An 18467-nucleotide genomic window follows, 5' to 3' on the forward strand; every position below is an offset into this window, starting at 1 on the left:
AGCCCTTCAAGTATTTGCCTGTTTTCACTGATTGTGGTTGGGTGTGAAGCGTATGAAGGGTGTGAGGAGTGTGAAGGGTGTGAAGGTTCCAGATAGGGATTACACTGTGGATAGCCTTGTGGTTCATCAGTTCTTCAAAGGAAAGTACATGTTCCGATAGTGGGTTCAGAAACAAACCTGATACTTATTATTACTAAAAGAGATGAAAAAGATCCCTGAACCTACTACTGACATATGTCAGGGTCTAAAGGAGCTGGGGTTGTATAGCAGCCTGAACAAGAGCAGAAGAGGTAGAGACCCCAGCAGAGGAATGGCAGAGGAGACCCCTGAAGGTGGCAGCCAGAACAGCACTCCCTAGCTTCCCACCCTAGCACTGCTGGCTGGCAAAGGTGGTAGAATCTCCGGACGGCAATCCTGGGTGAGACCTCCTTACCAGTTGACTAGGCTAGGGGGTAGCTCTCTGGCTCGGTTTGCTGGTGACTCTGATCTGCTTTGAGCTAACTGTGAGTGTGATCTGTTTAAGATATAGTTAAGGGTTAATCGTTAAGTTTTTCTTAAGGCATGCGCTTGCTCCTCTTTTCCCTTGTAATAAACCATGTTTTAGTTTAACATTTGCTTGTGAGTGGGGATGTTTGCACATTAGAACACCCAGTTAATGTTTATTTTCTCAGGTTTCTGGCCTAAAGTTGAACCTGGCCCTTGTTACTTCCATCCAGTGCCTGGCAGAAGGGTTACACATAAATGGGAAATGTGTGGGACTCATGACAAAATCCTAAGAGTTAGAGCTCTGGGAAAAGTCAGTAGCTTCAGCCCTCTCACTGAAGGAGGAAAAGTGGAACTACTTCCTTTGCCCCCTGGATTGGGCTGTGTTCTACTACTGTCTCAGCTTGGCTGTCTCATTACTCCCTGCTCACAGCTTCTCCTAGAAGAGGGCAGAGATGATAACTGAAGGAATGTAGACTTCCTGTAGAACACCTTGACTAGAATGAAGGAAAGCTTCGTTCTACTCAGTACCACAGATTGAAGGGCTCCCCTGTTAAACAAATCCTGGTGGGAACTAAGGAAACCCCTGGAAAATGATGCAGCCACTTAGCTTTTGGATTACTTCTGTCCCCACAGCGGCTTGAAGGTCCGAATTCACAGAAGTATTTAAGGATGCCTATACATGTGTGTGGGGTGGGGGGAGTGTATTTTAATTAGAGCGATTAGCTGCTCTAATTAAAATGGCTCACCGTCACATGTATTAAGCCCCTGTGCATTTAAAAATGGCCACAGGATGCTTTATCGAAGCCTCATTCAACAAGATTTAGCCAGTTTAAAACTTGCGGGAACTTAATACACATAACGGGGAGGCAATGCTGAAGCATTCTAATTAGAATGCGGAGCAGACTCATTTAATCAAATCTGTTACAACATGTTCTAATTAGAAAACAAACGTGCAGGTGTATAGGCAGCCAAAGTGTCTAACTCCCATAGGAATCACAGGCCATGAAGCACCTGAGGATTTGGGCCTAAGTGACTTTTTAAGTTGGTAAAATGCATTTTATCCCCGGTGAGGGACTTTGCAGGGAATCTGCCAGCCTACAAGGAGATTTCCAGGCACTTAAGAATAGAGTGGAGTAGAGCTGTAACTCTGCATGTGAAGACAGCTGCTCCCATGGACACAAAAAATACATGACAGCCAGCTGTGATTCCATTCTTATTCACCCATGGTAAGCTGAGATCACAAAACAGAGCTGTTCAGCCTGGCACTGAAATACCTTTGTAAAAGCTAACTTTGACTTGCAGCTCCTGCCCTCCCTGCCCTCTGTTATTCCAGTCTTAACCATGCACACAATTGGCAACAGTTTCCCACAGAGTTAGATGGATTTCATAGAGTGAGGTGCTTTGTTAGAACGTCCCGTTGCTGTGAGCTTGCTTTGTATGGTGGCCTCTGGGTGCCAGCCCTGTATGTAATTGCCAGTTTCTCTCCCAGCAGTGTTCTTTAGGTGTAAAGTTCCTCACCAGAAATGACTTCTGATTGCAAACTTCCCTGTAAAAAGGACCCTGTCTCTGCAAGCACCTCTGAAAATGATGTCCTGTGCCTTGAATTGTTCCTCACTGGTGGGTGGGTGAGCACCTCCTTCCAAATGATGGCATGTTGCCACAATTGTCCCATGGCTTCAGGCTCCCTGCCTGGCATACTCTAGATCTGCGTGAACTTTTCCTTTGTGGTTTGATAAAGTAACTTTAAAGAAAACTTACTGAGACAATGTAGTCGTTTTAGAGCTATTTGAAAATCAGGAAATTCTAAGCATAAAGCTCATGTCCAAAAGTACAAGAATATTGGACATAGGACTTTGTCTTTTTTTACCTGTAATTCCTAAAAAGATTTGCATTTTAAGTGTTTTCTGTTCCGAGTTTCTTTTCACATAACTTCATAACTTCGGCCTTGTCTATCCTGTTTCTCAAGGAAGATGCTATGGACAACTTCAGAACAAAGAGCAAGGCCTAATCAACTAAGGAAGGGAAAGGGGATATTTGCAGGTTTTAAACATTTTTCTTTGGCTTTGTTAAAATCTATTTAACTCAAATACAATGGTAAAAAAGATCACTGTTTTAAAGTTTTCAAATCCTGGCTCTTCATTGAAGAACCTGCTGATTTACAACTCGGAGGCTTCTGATGAGTCTTTCAGCAAAGCATAGAGGAGAAAACCTGACATTTTTAATAGTTTGATATTTTTAAAGTAAGAAGAGACAGTTTTTAAGACTACAATTTCTGGCCTTCTTCCCATACCTGGATAAAATGCCAAAAAAAGAAGCAAGGAGGGAAGCAATGGTCCTATATCTGTTACCCTTGTAGGAGTTCTTAAAAGCAACCCCCCAATTGTGTTTGGATGTAGGAAAATTCAGTTAAGTGTCTTTTTAACAGCTAATGATGTTACTCATTTGCTGCAAAGAGGGTTCTGTTACCACAGTTGTTCTGTTCACATGTAGACACTGCACAACCCGTACCAAAACTCTTAGTTTTTGATCTGGCAGTCAGTACCACAGTTCTAGCAAAGGAACAGCAGAGGGCAGCAGAACCTGTGTTAACAAAACCCATTGGCCCTGCCAGTCTCTTTTTAGTTTAACTGTCTCTTCCCTCCCTCTCCTCTGGGTCTCCCCCCACCTTGCTATCTGAGTTAAGAGTTTCGATTTGGTTACAGCTCTCAAGGTCTGGCTAGAACATTTGGAGGGGAGAGAGGGAGAGACACACACACATCAGACAAGCCTAGGACCATGTGAGTGCTGGCAATTTAGGGAGGGCTGGGCTGGCATCTTGGTGAGGAAGAGGACTAAAGGGTTAGATTTTCTGGGGAAGGAAGGAGATAAATGCACATCATCCCATTACTGTTGTGAATGCTCATGTTAGGAATGGCCCAACGGTGTAGAGCAGTGAGGCTGTCAGAGGAGCGCTGGTGGCCCCACTCCCATAGTAACTCAGAGTGCTAAGAGGGTTGGAGGCAACAAAGAATCTGCCCAAGTTCTTGAACCAAGCTTAGGGTCCAGTAGAGAGGGAGAGGGTGCTATCTGGAGCTCACGCTGTTCTCCTTCTCTCAGTGGCGGTGCTGCAAGTCTCCTTTGTAGCTGAGGGACCTAGATGCGACTGAATAGATGGAGCTAAATTGGGGGCTCTGTGGAATTGCTCTCCTATGACTAAACTGAGGTCACAACCTTTGGACCCTGGGGAGCTGTGCTGGGCGAGCTCTTAGGTGACAACATACAAAAACAACCTGTTGGCCTAGAGTCAAGAGGAGGAGCAACCATGTGAGCCATTATGGCTGAAATTCTTGCACCCTCCCTCACCCCACCCTCAGTTCCAAGAGACCCGGTTCCAAGTTGTCTCCCCTGAAATTGGTTCCTGGCCTGATCCATTTTCTTGGCTTGGTGCATATCACCCAGCTGGTACCTGATTCACCCCTCTGTATCTCTGATGCTTCATAGGTTTCCTTGGTTCTTAGTGACCAGGGATCAACATCTGGTGTCTTGTGCCTAGAGCCAGCTCAGCCATGGGGCCATTAGGGGGCTCCTCAGCCTCCTGTGAAGTCAACTCCAGTTGTGAATAACCCAGCTCTATGGCTAGTCCACAACTCGCCTTCCCATGTATGCTGTGTTTACAGGCTTTTCCCATTTCTACTGTGGGAGTCCCTCCTCTTTGGAGTGATCAGTTCCAGTCAAACCCCAAAAAAGCTGTTTGGGGAGATCACATCTCCCAGTTATCCCAAGCCATACCCTAACAACAACATCAGCAGCTGGGACATCGTGGTACCAAAGGGCTTTGTGGTGAAGCTGACCTTCTGGCAGTTTGACCTGGAGCCATCTGAGTCCTGCTTCTATGACTACGTCAAGGTAAGACCTGGGGTGTGGTGTGAATGGGGAGAAGAAACTAGCGACTTCCAGGTGCAATGAGATGCCCCCTCACCTGTCTAACAGAGGAAACAGAGGGAGTTAAAAGGATGGTGATACAAGGAGCAGAGACTAACCAGATAGTGGCAGTGCACAGAGTGGACTGAACCTCACAAATTCTAATGATATCCCTTTCCCATCATTCCTCTGGATAGATCACCGCAGACAAGAAGGATCTGGGCCGGTACTGTGGCCAGCCAGGCTCAGCCAAGGGCAACCACCCAGGAACCAGGGAATTTGTGTCCAAGGGGAACCAGATGAGGCTGAAGTTCCAGTCTGACTTTTCCAATGAAGAGAATGGCACCCTCATCCCCTACAAAGGATTCTTGGCCTATTACCAAGCAGTGGGTGAGTAGGAGATAGCCACACAATAAAAAGGGAGCACATAGGGCTGGTACCATCTATCCCCTGATGGAAGAATAAAGAGGGGCCTGGTCCCAGTCTACAACAGTTTGAGGTACTGGACAGGATCCCGACTCAGAGTCCTGTGAATCTAGAGCCTTTGGCATTTATACAGAGCTGTTTGCCTTTATGTCTGCACCTGCTCTCTCCTTAGATCAGGATGAATGCACCCATGGTAATGCCATTAAGGAAGAAGAGGGTCCTCAGTGCCAGCACACCTGCCACAACTACATTGGTGGCTACTTCTGCTCCTGCCATCCTGGTTACCAGCTCCAGAAAGATCAGCACTCCTGCAAAGGTGAATGGAAAAGGGGGAGATCAATGCAGAGAGAGAAAGGGCTGAGAGCAGGAGCCTGCTGGTGAGGATGAGAGGGGGAGGAGTGACTTAAGAGGCAATAAGGGAAGAGGACGCATATTGCCTCCCTTGGTACACACTGAAGCCCTGGCTCTTTTCCCCTTTCCCCAGTGGAGTGCAGCAATGAGCTGTTCACAGAGGCATCAGGATACTTGTCAAGCCCTGAGTACCCTGAGCCATATCCCGCAGAGCTGCAATGCAAATACAGCATCCGCCTGGACAAAGGTCTGAGCATCACCCTCAAGTTCTTGGAGCCCTTTGATATTGATGAACACCAGCAGGTCCATTGCCCCTACGACCAGCTCAAGGTACTAGAAATTGGCAAATGTCTCTTTCCAGCTCTGCTGGCACACTGGAGCATCCATGGGGCCAGGACCACTGGGAGGAAGAATTAAAGATTAGCAAAGGAGGAATGACCCAGGCTCTGGGGCAGAACTGTTTCCCTCAGTCCATTTGCTAGGACCTCTCATTTCCACTGCCCTGAACACTGGGGATTCAAGGCCTTCCTGGACCAGTGCTGGTCTCATTTGCTTTTTTCACAGAAATCATAGAAAACATAGAGAAGCAGGGCTGGAAGAGACCTGTTCAGGTCTAATTCTCTGCCTGAGGCAGGATCATATCCATACCATCCTATACATATCTATAATCTAACTCTTAATAAAACTACCTTCAACCCTGAGACAACACAAGACTTAACACACTAACCTGCAAGGAGACAAGGGCATCAATATCTTGCTTTTGTAAAAGGTTGTTAATACGTGCTCAAGAGATCCTAGGTAGAGGGCCACATCCCCCACTACAGAGGAAGGCAAAACCCCCCACATTTCACACCAACCTTTCACCTCCTCTCACCTGCTAACGCTCTTGCCTCTTCCCTAGATTCATAATTAGATGGGATTGTAGGTCTGAACCCAAGATGGGAGAAGCAGGTAAACCTGATTGGACAAGCCAGCTGGTCTGATCTGATGGTGGACATAAGGCTGGGTGGGTCAGAGAGCCAATGATTTATCCACCCCTTCTCCCCCGCAACCGTGCAGCTGCGGAGGAAAGCACTGGGCCCCTGCACAGCTCAGGCAGGCAGGCAGGCAGGCTCCAGGGAGAAAAGAAAAAAAAGATCAGACTCACTGCTTTTTTTTTCCTTCAGTGGAGCTTGTTTGCATGGTCTGCCACCAGGCTGCCTATACAGGCTGCCTGCATAGCCCCGGAGCTGCACAGGGCTTGGTGCTTCCCTCCGCGGCTGTGGCACTTTGTTAGGTAGCAAACTAAAACACCTGAGAGGTGTTTTTTTGCTATGTCCCAACATCATTTAACAAGTAATACGCTGCCAAGAGTGTAAACAGCAGCACCATTAAAGCAATGCAAAACGGCATTTAAGCCACTTCAAAGGCCAATTTTGTGGTGTGTACAGAGGCCCTATAAGATCAAGTGATGGAGCAAACAGACCTGTTGGTCTGGCCTGACTCAGGGAAGGAAGTGGAAACTCTGTGGTGGAGGAGTATGTTGGTCTGATTCTGGCCCCTGTAAATCATCTTTTCCTTCCCAGGTCCAAGCAGGAGGAAGACTGCTTAAAGAGTTCTGTGGCAAGGTGTCACCTGGCATCATTGACACGAACAGCAACGAAGTGGACATTTTGTTCTTCACGGATGAGTCGGGGTTCAGTCGTGGCTGGAAGATCCACTATAGCTCAGAAAGTAAGGTATGCCTTGCCCTGAGCTTACCTCAGGCCTCTGCAGGCTTTTTGCTAACATCCACCCCATTTCTCCACAGGAATCCGGTGCCCCCAGCCTGTGCCATGGGATGAGTTCACAGTCATCAAAAATCCGCAGCCCGTCTACCAATTTCGCGATTATTTCATTGTTAGCTGCCAGAAAGGGTACAGACTCACAGAGGTAAGACCCCTTTCTCCACTCCTCCTGATCTGTTTTCCACTCCTCTCCTGTCTCTCTTTTTTCTGTTGACCTCACCACACTTCCAGGTATTTCTGTTCTCTTAACTTGTCCCCCTCCACACCTATCACTCCCTTCCTTTCTCATAAAACCAGGCCTTGTCAGGAGATTAGACAGCACAGGTCTGAAGAAAAATTGGGAAGCAGTGATTTCCTTCTGGAAGGCTATGAAAAGCCTCAGCTCTGAGCTCAGGAATCTGACCAAAGGTAGAAGGAGTTACTTACTCCTCTCCTGTACCATTCCTGGGATTGGGTGTATCTATGGCAGACCTGTGAAGAGAATCCAGTTCATGGTTTTGGAGGAAATCAGGAGGAAAGTTGAACAGTAATGAACAAGAAGCATCTCCCCTTTGATTTGGAGTTGGGAATAGAGATGCAAAATTATGTGGGGCCCTTAGTTCTACTTTATTTTTCATGCAGGGTGGCCAGAAGCTGGCATCCTTCACTGCTGTCTGCCAGGATGATGGGACATGGCATCGACCCATGCCACAGTGCGAAAGTAAGTCGACAACTTGAATTATCTTCTCCAGAAGGGCAAGTTGAGGGTTCATCCACTTGGACTAATTTAGTCCTTGTCCTTTTTGCTGAGTTTCATAGATGGAAGCTCATTCACATTAGTCTGATGGTATCATAAGTACCATGAAAATGTCTGTTCCCCCTCACACTGTAGGACTCCATAAGTGATGCTACCCTCAGGGTATAATGCAGCCAACATGCTTCTTACTAACATTTATTTAGTAAAAAATAGCCTTTTCCCCTAACAAGAGAAATTTTGGGCCAAAAAATGAACTGTTTCTAAATGGACCATTTCCCTTCCCTCCCCTGCACCTTGGACTCTGTGAGTCCCCCATGGGGGTCTCAATATCATTCTGGTGATGAGCAAGGTGGCTACATCTGACTCCTCTTCTGGTTCTGTTTTGTAGTTGTGAACTGTGGTGACCCCAAACTTCTAAACAATGGGCATTTCAATTATGTCAGCAAACCTGGGAACAACGAATACCAATCAGCAATCACATACCACTGCAAGAAGCCTTATTACCACCTGGTCACCAAAGGCAGAAGCGGTGAGTTCTGACTGGAAAATCCCATCAGATCCCATATTGCCTTAATTTCTCAGGTCCAGGTCAGCATCAACTCCTATCCATTTACTGGGGCTCCAAGTCTTAGTACTGTATTCTAACTGATGATGTTCTGAGCTGTTCACTTGATGAAACAAGTCCCCAGACTCTCCATACTGAAGAATGTTTCCTGGGTTCTTTTTTTGTGGCTTTCTCCAAGCCCATTCTCACTCTCCAAACAACATCTCTCCTCAGGCACTTTGAGGTTTCACATATTCCATTTCCATGTGATTCCTTCATGCCAGGTGAGCCTAGTTGTTTGAATCTCTTCCCGCCATCCATGTGGAATCAAGGGATCGTGGTTCTTGAACAAGAGGATTTTATCACATAAACTAACATTATAGACCTGGAGCCCAAAGTTCCATTTTAAATTGGCTGTTTCCAGGGGTGGATCCAGGGGTTGTGCAGCAGTACCCTTTGGTTGTGCCCTGCATGCACAATGAACTCTCACAGCTCACGGGCACTTCAGCACAGCTCCTGGTGGGAGCTCTATGAGCTCACCATTGGTCAGTGTGAGCTCTATGCAGAGTCCCTGCTTTTAAGTAGCTCCAGGACCTGCTGTTCATCACTCTTCCCCTCCCTTCTTTCTACCTCCTCCCCTCTGCTCCCCCCACCACCCCTGAATTCATAGGGGAAAGAAGGGGAGAGGCTGATGTGCTTCCCCTGTTTTCATTAAGCTCTGAAGGCTTGGCACTGCCACGGCTCTTTCCATCTTCTCCTTTCCCCTCTGCTGAATTCACCAGTGGGAAAGGGGAGGAGAGAGGGGAAGAATGAAGAGCAGAAGGCTCTGGACTGCTTTAAAGCAGATATTCTGGACAGAGCCTGTCCTGGACTGCTCCGTGCTCATGGCACATGAGAAGCTCCTTGGCATCCAAGATCACAGTGAGGGGCTGTGGCCATACCCGCTTCAGATAAGCTCTCTTCACTGTGCATGTGCCTCACCCCTGAAGGGAGGTAGTCACACCCTTGTCACTGAAATCCTGGATCTGTGCATGGCCATTTCCCAAGGTACACCCTGAGTTTGGAACTCGGTTCCGCACTAGATACATCTAGTGACTGAATGATATTAAAGTAAGCATAGGCTATGTAATGGGGAAGATGAATGCTGAGGAACTATTATGTATTATGTATTGTACTTAAAGGCCTAATAAGTGAGTGGTAATGACTCCCAGTCAATTTTCAAAGATAGAATACCATGCAGTTTCTTAATGAAACACGTAGTAGGCACAAAACTTGATAAACAGGACACAGCATAGCAACGAGCATTTAGAATATTATGGATATTCCAAATATTCATGAGAAACTTGTTAAATGTAAGCCACTGCTGCTCCTCATGCAGGCGTCCCTAATTCATTGCTGTTGCCCATATCAATATATAAAGTTTTGATGTAAACATCATGCTGTTTTACTTCAGCACAGACCTATAAACACATGCCCCTCAAGTTTTCTTCCAGAGTTGGCATGTCAGTCTTCAGAGTATGACCGTACTATTGCAGTGCATGTCATCTGGATTCATTACAGCTCGAGTAGAAAGGTGGCAGCATCTCAGTCCTTTCAAGACACTTTAGAGCCCTATCAGCAAACAGTCTGTGGTTCTCCACAGCTAGTAGCATTCCAGGCCATGGAATAATAGTTTCTGGTCTCCTCAGCACCTGATGAAAAAGATATCTGTAAAAAGATGCAGGTCCTGTGACTAGGTATTAAATGTCAAGCTAGCTTGCTGCAAGGTAACCTGCCTCTGCAGTTGCAGAAGCAGTTATATGAGGCATGTCAGCAAACTGCCACACCCCATTTATGGCTGTTTCTGCGCGTTGCACTAGCTTACCCTGTCCTGCCCCCTGCACAAGTGCAGACACAAAGTGAAAAGCCATGCCTCCAACCCACTACCTCCCTCCCTTTCTTGGAGCCAAAGTCAAACCCAGTCATAAACAGCACATATACACTGCCCCTCTGTCCCCATCAGCATGTGTTTTGCTCTATTTGAAGCAAAAGTTGCTATCTTTCTTGAGCTAAGAAACTCAGATTTGAGCAAAGTAACTCAGGTGGAGACTTCCCAGAGGGTACAGAGAGGAACCATCCCTCCCTGCTTTTGCTGATCTGTTTCTTGGATTGATGGGCCCAGAGCTGAGCACAGCATGCCAGTGGGATGCCTGCCCTGACTGTGAATGACCTCTCCCTGTAGCCTTGGCCTAATTATTTTCTTGCCTCTTCTCACAGATACCTATACCTGCTCTGCCCAGGGTTCCTGGGAGAACCAAGATGGCCATGTGGACATTCCAGCATGTTTACCAGGTCAGTTAGGAAACCACTCTCTTTATCCAGCACTTAGCTATATGCCTTTAGGGTCCCCACACAGTCAAGATATCAGACAGAGAAAGGGATGAACAAGTGGAAGAGATAATAATGTGGGGACTAGATAGTGAGGGAGAAAGGGAAAGAGACAGACTGAGAATGAGAGAAAGCAGAAGCAGGGAAGGTGATGGTACAAAGAGAAAGACAGATCAAGGAACAGAAACTTGCAGTCATTTTGGTTCCTCTCTTCCATTTCACAGTGTGTGGGAAACCAGACAATCCTGTCACTTCAATCCAGCGGATCGTTGGTGGCAGCAGGGCAAACCCAGGAAACTTCCCATGGCAGGCAAAAACACTCATCCATGGCCTCGGGGGTGGGGCTCTGCTGGGTGACCGCTGGATCCTGACAGCCGCGCATACCATCTACCCCAAGAACAAAGAACATGGAATGGAGGCAATTGGGAGAGATGGCGAGGCTCTACTGACTGGGGATGAGGAGGTGTACCTTGGACACACGAATGTGACTGAGATCCTTAAGCTGGGTAACCGACCTGTCCGCAGGATATTTGTGCACCCAGGCTACAAACCTGGCAACAGCCACAATTTTGATGGGGACATTGCACTGCTTGAACTGAAGGAGCCAGTGAAGCTGGGGCGCGACGTGTTGCCCATTTGCCTCCCAGATGTTAAAAACAACACCTTCTACACCACAGGGTACATGGGGTATGTAAGTGGCTTTGGAGTGGAAAAGAACATTCTTCCAGACCATCTGAAATATGTGGCACTACCGGTGGCTGACCGGACAATCTGTCAACAATGGTTGCAGAATAATAACAAAAAGACCATGAATAAGACCATGGTGTTCTCTGAAAATATGTTTTGTGCTGGCTCACCCTCTGCAAATAAAGACACTTGCCAGGGAGACAGTGGGAGTGTCTTCACTGTGCTGGATCCAGAAAGTGAGCGCTGGATTGCTACTGGTATTGTCTCTTGGGGTATTGACTGTGCTAAGGGCTATGGCTTCTACACCAAGATCATCAACTACCTAGACTGGATCAAAAAAATAACAGGAGAGAAGACACTCTGAATGCCAGCAACTGTCTGAAAGCTTAGCAATATCATGTAGACTTCCTAACACCAGCACATTCTTTGTTGAAACTTTGATGATGTCATTAAATCTTCTCAACACTGCTGTCCCATTGGCTGAAACCTTGAAGACACCATAAAAATTTCTGAGGCCACCGCATCATTGCCTGAATTTTGGTGACATTATCAAAGGTTCATAATTGTGCTCTGCTATTGACTAAAGCCTTGCTGATATTCTAAAGCTTCCAAATGTAAGCCTTGATAACATCAGGAAGCCTTGGGTAATCCAACATTCAATTGCCTGAAATTTTGATAATGTCATAAGACTTCTGCAATCTGTTACACTGTTGTTTAAGATGCTTGCAATGTAGCACCCTGTTCTGGATGCTGCTGCACTTGGAGTTGAGTGCAGTTTGTATGCATCCCCAGGTTCTATCAACATTAAAATCACTGCTACCAGAACAAGATGTTTTTATTTAACTGGCTTTTCTCCATTCTCTGTATTTAGTAACTAGTACCCTTTTCCAAGAAGGTTCTCAAATGAGCTTATAGGCTCAGCCATGAGCTCCAGGGTGACCCTCTGCCAACCTGTTCCCTCCTTCCAGACCATACAAGATTTCCCCCACAAAAAACCAGTCAGATCCAGGATGAGTTCCCATACACACATGTACTCATCTCCACATATACTTTTTTCTTTCTCCTTTGCCACATCCAAAGACTTTCTTCCTGCTTTCTTCTTCCAACTCCTCTTTGTGCACAGGTGACTCCTTTTCATTTCCTTTCACATCTTTCACTGTCCTTCAAAATCTCTCTGTCATCATGAGCGCCAGATGGTAGAATCACATCACCTTGAAAAACTGGGTTGACCAAGAATACCTTCAGACCTTCATGGACCTATGTGTGGAACTTGACCCATTACTCTAGCACCACAGCACATAACTCGGGTAACTTGTGCCAGTGCAGAAACAGGTTGCTACTCCTGTCTGGCTAAACAGTTTGGGGGTGGCAAATCAACAGTCAGACTAGGGGCAGTGGAAGTGTTATACTATGGTCAGGGATGGCATCAGGGATGTGCCTGAAGTAAAAGATGACTATCAGGGAAAGGAGTCTCCAAATGGCCTTGGCATCACTGATGCATACACATACCAATCATTTGCCTTCCTGAAGGAGCCAATGAAAATGTTAACTGCAAGGGATACTGCTTTGTTCTGCAGGGTTTCGCAGACCAGAGGGGCAGGTTTGTGCAGACAAATGTGGATGGCTCTGGCAAAGTGCACAACACTGGAGCTCTGAAGAGATCAGGCCTTCTGCTTGTGCTTTTGCAAACTGGGACCTGATTCTTTCCCAGTAACAGTAGTCATCCATAGGACTCTGGTACCAACCTTATTGTGCAGGACACCACCTGTCCTGTATTTGCTTGTTAAGCTCCCAGACAACATGGGTTGCACAGAACATTTAGTCACTTTACCAGAAGCTGCAGAATGGTAGTAAAATAGGCATTTGAAAGATTGAAGGCAAGGTGGCACTTCCTTCAAAAATCACATGATGTCACTATTCTAAATTCTGGCCATATTGTTGTAGCCTGAAGCACTCTGTATGGTGTCACTGATGCTAGAGGTGAATGGTATTACATGGAGCTGAAGCAGAACACTGATGGACTCTGTAGCTGAATCACACCACCATACAGCACCTTTATAGGCAATATTGGTCCAGGTCAGGGGAGGAGAGGGTAATTAAGGATGCCATCTGTGCTCATATTCATGCCAGCTAATGCATGTGTTATGCTGCAGGATAAGAGATACCTCATAACATGTCCCAATTTATGACAAGGTTCATAATTGCCCACTGTAGTTATTTGTAATCATTTTTTTAACCTCTAGAAGTTAAGGGTCTGCTGATGTGCATAAGATGTGCCTTCCCTGATGCATTTTATGGATTCTGGTGAGTAAAGCATTGATTTATTTTTCTGGCAACAAATGGATGTTTTTACATGCAGTTTTCTTCACTAGCTAATTTGTGGTCATGGCATACTGTTTCAGTGGCTTGTGTAGATTGCCTGCTTTTATTTTATATTTCAGTATAATTGTTTTGCATGTCCAGTTTCCTTTATATTACAGGTGGGTGGGCAGTGATAAGTGGTTCCACAAAAAAACTTTAATAAACTGACAAACATGAGCCATGAAACCTTAATAGCAACCAGTAAATGGACTTGTTTTTTTAAAAGTCATGTTTAAACAAAACCAGATGCAAACTGAACTGAAACCAACATGCTGTTTCTGAGGCAGCTGAAGTGCATGAGAAGAATGTACTTCCCCTCCTGTCCTCGCCTTGTTCTCCTTTCCCTGCCTGCCTCTTCTTGCATGCGTGATACAGCACAATACAGACTTACATTGTTTGGCCTCTGCCATTACCCAAGCTGTTCAAGTCCCAGGGGTTGACTGCCATTTCCACATCCTGCACCATCTGCGATCTACTTGCATCATACAGGAGAGGCTGAAGAAATGGGGACTTGAACACCTTCCAGTATCTTATTGAAATATGTGAGCAACACCAGAGAAGAGAAGGGCATATACACCTTCCTGTGTTGTTCCTGTACCTTGGGTAATGCAAGGTCTGGCCCTGTTTTAGTCATGACTATGATGTGGGTAGTCATGCCTAATGGTTAGCCTTGGGGTCAGGAACCTGAGTCCAGAGCCAGAAGCCAGGACAAATCCTTGTCAGGAGGTACCCAGGGTCAGAAGCCAGGCATGAATAGTAGGAGAACAGAAACAGAAAGCAGGAGGAAGGACCAGAGTTAGGGCATGGTGCTGGGTTCAGGTTGCTCTACACACTTACTATGAGACCTGTACAGACAACCACTAGGGCTCACCACATATAGGCCTCACTTCAAAGCCCTACAGCTTTTAAGTTTGTTTGGTGTGGTGGGGTCAGCTTCCTGTCAATGCAGCAGCCAGTGACTGACTGCCAGAAGCTGACTCATACCCCAGCTGGTGCAGTGATTCATCCTAGTTCTTGGCCAGTGTCAACACCAAGTTTTGCATCTCTTCTCCACCATTGTAAACAAGTGCTGCCAGAGGTCCTTGCCCTGCTCCCTCTCCTTGATCTCTTTCTCCCATTCTTCCTGTGCTAGAATCTGTCTTGAACCCATTCCAGCCCCTGCTTTCCTTGCAGCAGCTCCTGGAAGTACATGACTCTCCTCTGTATTACAGACACAATGTCAGCCTTGATTTGCTTCCTTTGGGCCTTCTGTGGTGACATTTGCTTGTTGAGGCTGGTGGAGGTCCTGGAAGTATGTACAGTTGGGTGTTGAGACACTCCGTTCATTCCTTTCCCCGACAGGATATTAGGAATGGACTCCCTCCACATGACTTCTATATTACCAGGCCCCAGCATGTAGCTTTCATAATTTTTGCTGTGTCGTCCCCATTTATTTTCAAGAACACTGGCCCACAGGTAATATGTGGTTATTCAACAAGGCAACAGAAGATCACATCATGGCAACCTATTGCTGTACTTCTTACTATGTATGTTCCTAAAGAGTTTTTTGTTTCCAGTGGGCAGCAATTTACCTGTCAGTAGAATGGTGTGTCTATGGACCTGTTTTAAAGAGCCTGAATGGAAAAGAAAAGTGTCAGTCCAGGCCCGCAGAGTATGCTGGGGAGTTTTCTAGAAGCCTTGTGACCACAAAGTATGGAAGGGTCCAGAGGTATAACTAGGGCGGAGAAGGTGGTAGTGGCCAGAGCAGTGGCTGCTATTTTTGCACTTCTTCTAAGTTGGCGCCCCAGGCTGGTGCCTCACTCGCCCCCTGCTAGTTACATTACTGGAAGGGTCTTGTCAAGTACCATGCTGTGGAAGGGTACTTGGGGTGTTTGCCACTTGAAGAGGTCAGGCAACCTGTAGAGCCACCAGCAGGTGAGGGTCAGGGCTAATTACAGAGTCAGGTGACACAGGGGGCTGATAGGTGAGGCTAGGCCTGATCAAGGGAGTCACCTGATTGGAGGAGGGCTGGATTTAGACAGGATAGAAGCTCAGACCCTAAGAGCCGAGCTGGCACTAACATCTTGGGAGCTAGCATAGGAACATCACCCAGCAGGAAGGCTGCCACTCCTGAATGCCAGCAAGAAGAATAACATCTGGAGGTGTGGGCAGGATCTAAGGGATGGAGGAGGTTCCTGGGGGTCCCAGTACGGGGTCCAGAACCCTGAGAAGGGGGCTGAGTGCCTGGGGCCTGTTGAGAGGCTAGATGAGCCTGGAGAGAGAGGGGCTGAGTGCACAGGGACCTGGTGAGAGGTCAGGTGAACTCTGGGAGAGGAACTGATAGTCTGTGCACCTATTGAGGGGCCAGGTGAGCCCTGAGATTGGGGCTGAGTGTTTGGGAGACCTAGTGGAGGATCTGGATGAACCCAGTGAGTGGTGCACAGTACAAGGGCCTATTGAGGGGTCCACACGAGCCCAGAGAAGGAAGGGGCTGCATTGGGGAAGACCTACAGAGGGCTCCGAGCCCAGAGAAAGGGAGTGATCTATGGAAGGGCCTGAGAGGGTGGACCCACAGAGACAAGGGCCTCCAGCTGTCAGCTGGAGAACTGACCCTGGGAATCTCAACTGGCCTGGGCAGGGCCTGGGCCCAGGAAGGGCTGAAGGGTGAAAGAGACCACAGCAGAGATTGCCAGAGCTGGGAGAACCTGGAGTCTCAACTGGCCCAAGTCAGGGCCAGAGCCTAGGAGAGCCCAAAGGTCCTTGGGTGGCCACAGCCAAGAGGAAGGGGTGAAGGGGCGTGCAGCCTGGGATGACAATGGCTGATGCTAGGCCATCTGAGGAGGAGGGATCAAGGAAAGGAGTCTAGGAGTGAGCTGGGGGCCAGAGATGGAGAACTTAGATGAGAGATGGAGCCAGGGCCAGGAGCCCTGGTTGTTAGCAGCCCAGGAGGGGTGTAGGACATCTAGGGGGAGCTCAGAGGGATGAGTAAGATCAGGAAGGCCTGAAGACTGTTCCTGGGTAAGAACTGAAACTGCACCCTACTGGGACTGGTTAGCATGGTGGAGCTGCCTGGGGTGGGGCAACCTCCATGAAATGCCACACATGGGCCACTCCAAGGAAAGGCAAGGATGGGGCACTGGAAAGCCTCAGCTCCCACTGCCTGTGGGTTACCCTGTGGATGGGGCAAAGCTAAGGGAGCACACCCAGACAGAAAAGTACTTGGTATGGGAAGACTGGGACCACGTGGGTCCAGAGGCCCAGAGAGGGGTCAGGAAAGACCCAGGACCACATGGGTCTAGCGGCCCAGTGAGGGGGCTGGGGAATAGAGTGCAGCCCATGAAGCATAGTGGGACCAGAGGGGTCCAGTGGCCCAGCGAAGGGCAGGGAATAGAGTGCAGAACTGGACGGGTCTGAGAGCCTGGAGAGTGGCTGGGAAAATGGAGGACTAAAAGGGTCCAGGATAAGAGAATAGAAGGAGCTGGCAGCCTGGAGAGGGGTTGGGAGGGTGACTGAGGAGCCTGGTAGCCATAGGAGTGGTTGTGCAAGACCAAGAGGTCTGAGGGCCCAGAGAAGGGCCAGAGGAGAAACTGAAGGGTATGGCAACCTATGGGGGACTGAGAGGGAGACTGAGGGGTCTGGCAGCCCAGGAAGGGGCTGTGTGGAGAAGCCAAGAGGTCTGAGGGCCCAGAGTGGAGCTGAGAGAGGCTGAGGGGTTGGAAGGTCCAGAGAGGGGCAATTGGTAGAACATCTGTAAGGATGCCATCTGTGAGGCATGGGACATGGTATAAGGAAGGTACAGAGCCATGCAACTGGCTCATAAGGCCAGGGCCACAATCCAGGTGCTCATTGTAATAAGACCAGGCTAGCCTCCCGCACTCTGTATACACCAAACATCAACATGTGGTGGGCAAGTGCAGGGCAGACTGCCCCTAAAGCAGGGTGTCTCAAAAAAAAATGTGGACGAACCCTGTGATACATACTGCTCTAGGTTTATCTTCCCAAGTAGCCCAACCAACCAGCTAGAACTGGTGCTGCCTGAAAAACCTGCAGACATTACCTGCCAAGAACAAGGCATGCTGAAGAAGGATATTGATAAGCTGTGTAAGTTCCTGCCCCTTGAACAGTACTTTCAAACTTGACTCTTGTCCCTCCCCCTGCAACCAGCACAGGGGAGGGGAAGAAGCACTGTTTGGACTCTTTCTTTGAGGGCTTCTTTGGTTTATCACCAGTTGAGGGGAGCTCTGCCAAAGCACATTGCCTGCCCCCAGTCTCTCCAGGATAGCTTCAGAGGGAACAGACTAGCACAGACACATAACCACTAGATATTTAAGTGGCTTCCTCATTAGCACATTTTCAACAAAAGGGGCCATGTAATTCATAGTCTCATTAATAACTTAATTTTTGTGAAACTTTACTAGATTTTAATCAATAAACATTATATTTATACTGGTTATAAAAATGTAATAGAAAAAGCCTCATGTTTTAATTTTTTGTCTCAGCCCTGAAGTCATACTGCCCTGTAGTGACAAGTAGAAAAGCTCAGGTCATACTGTGAGACTGTCACTTGGCCCTTATTGGCCAAGTACCAGCCAAGCACCAAATCCCTGTCCCTTGGCACCAAAACTTTCTTTAATGTCATTAGAAAGATGATAGTAACAAGTCTGGTGTGTGACGCATTCGCCAGCACCTTGCCTAGCTCCATGTAGCAGGAGGCATGACCAGACTGTTGGCTTGCACACTTCTCCCTCTCGTGCTTTGAGCACTCACAGCAGGGAATTCTGCCCCAGTGAATGCCCAGCAGAGCAAGTTGCTAGAGAATTACTCTGTTGCTGTAGATGTTCCCCACATTCTGTCTGAAGTCCTG

At 47.6% G+C, this 18467-nt stretch overlaps 1 protein-coding gene across 1 annotated transcript; it reads left to right on the forward strand.

Annotated features, from left to right (window-relative positions):
- The first annotated feature begins 3139 nt into the window (after window positions 1-3139).
- C1R (complement C1r) lies at window positions 3140-12088 on the forward strand. Its single transcript, XM_006037032.3, has 11 exons — window positions 3140-3263; window positions 4143-4371; window positions 4584-4776; window positions 4985-5128; window positions 5297-5493; window positions 6729-6876; window positions 6953-7074; window positions 7551-7629; window positions 8054-8194; window positions 10466-10540; window positions 10801-12088. Coding segments are annotated over exons 1-11 (2157 nt in total). The 5' UTR covers window positions 3140-3261; the 3' UTR covers window positions 11628-12088.
- Window positions 12089-18467: the final 6379 nt, after the last annotated feature.

Source organism: Alligator sinensis, unplaced genomic scaffold, assembly GCF_000455745.1.
Source record: "Alligator sinensis unplaced genomic scaffold, ASM45574v1 scaffold1800_1, whole genome shotgun sequence".
NCBI lineage: Eukaryota > Metazoa > Chordata > Crocodylia > Alligatoridae > Alligator > Alligator sinensis.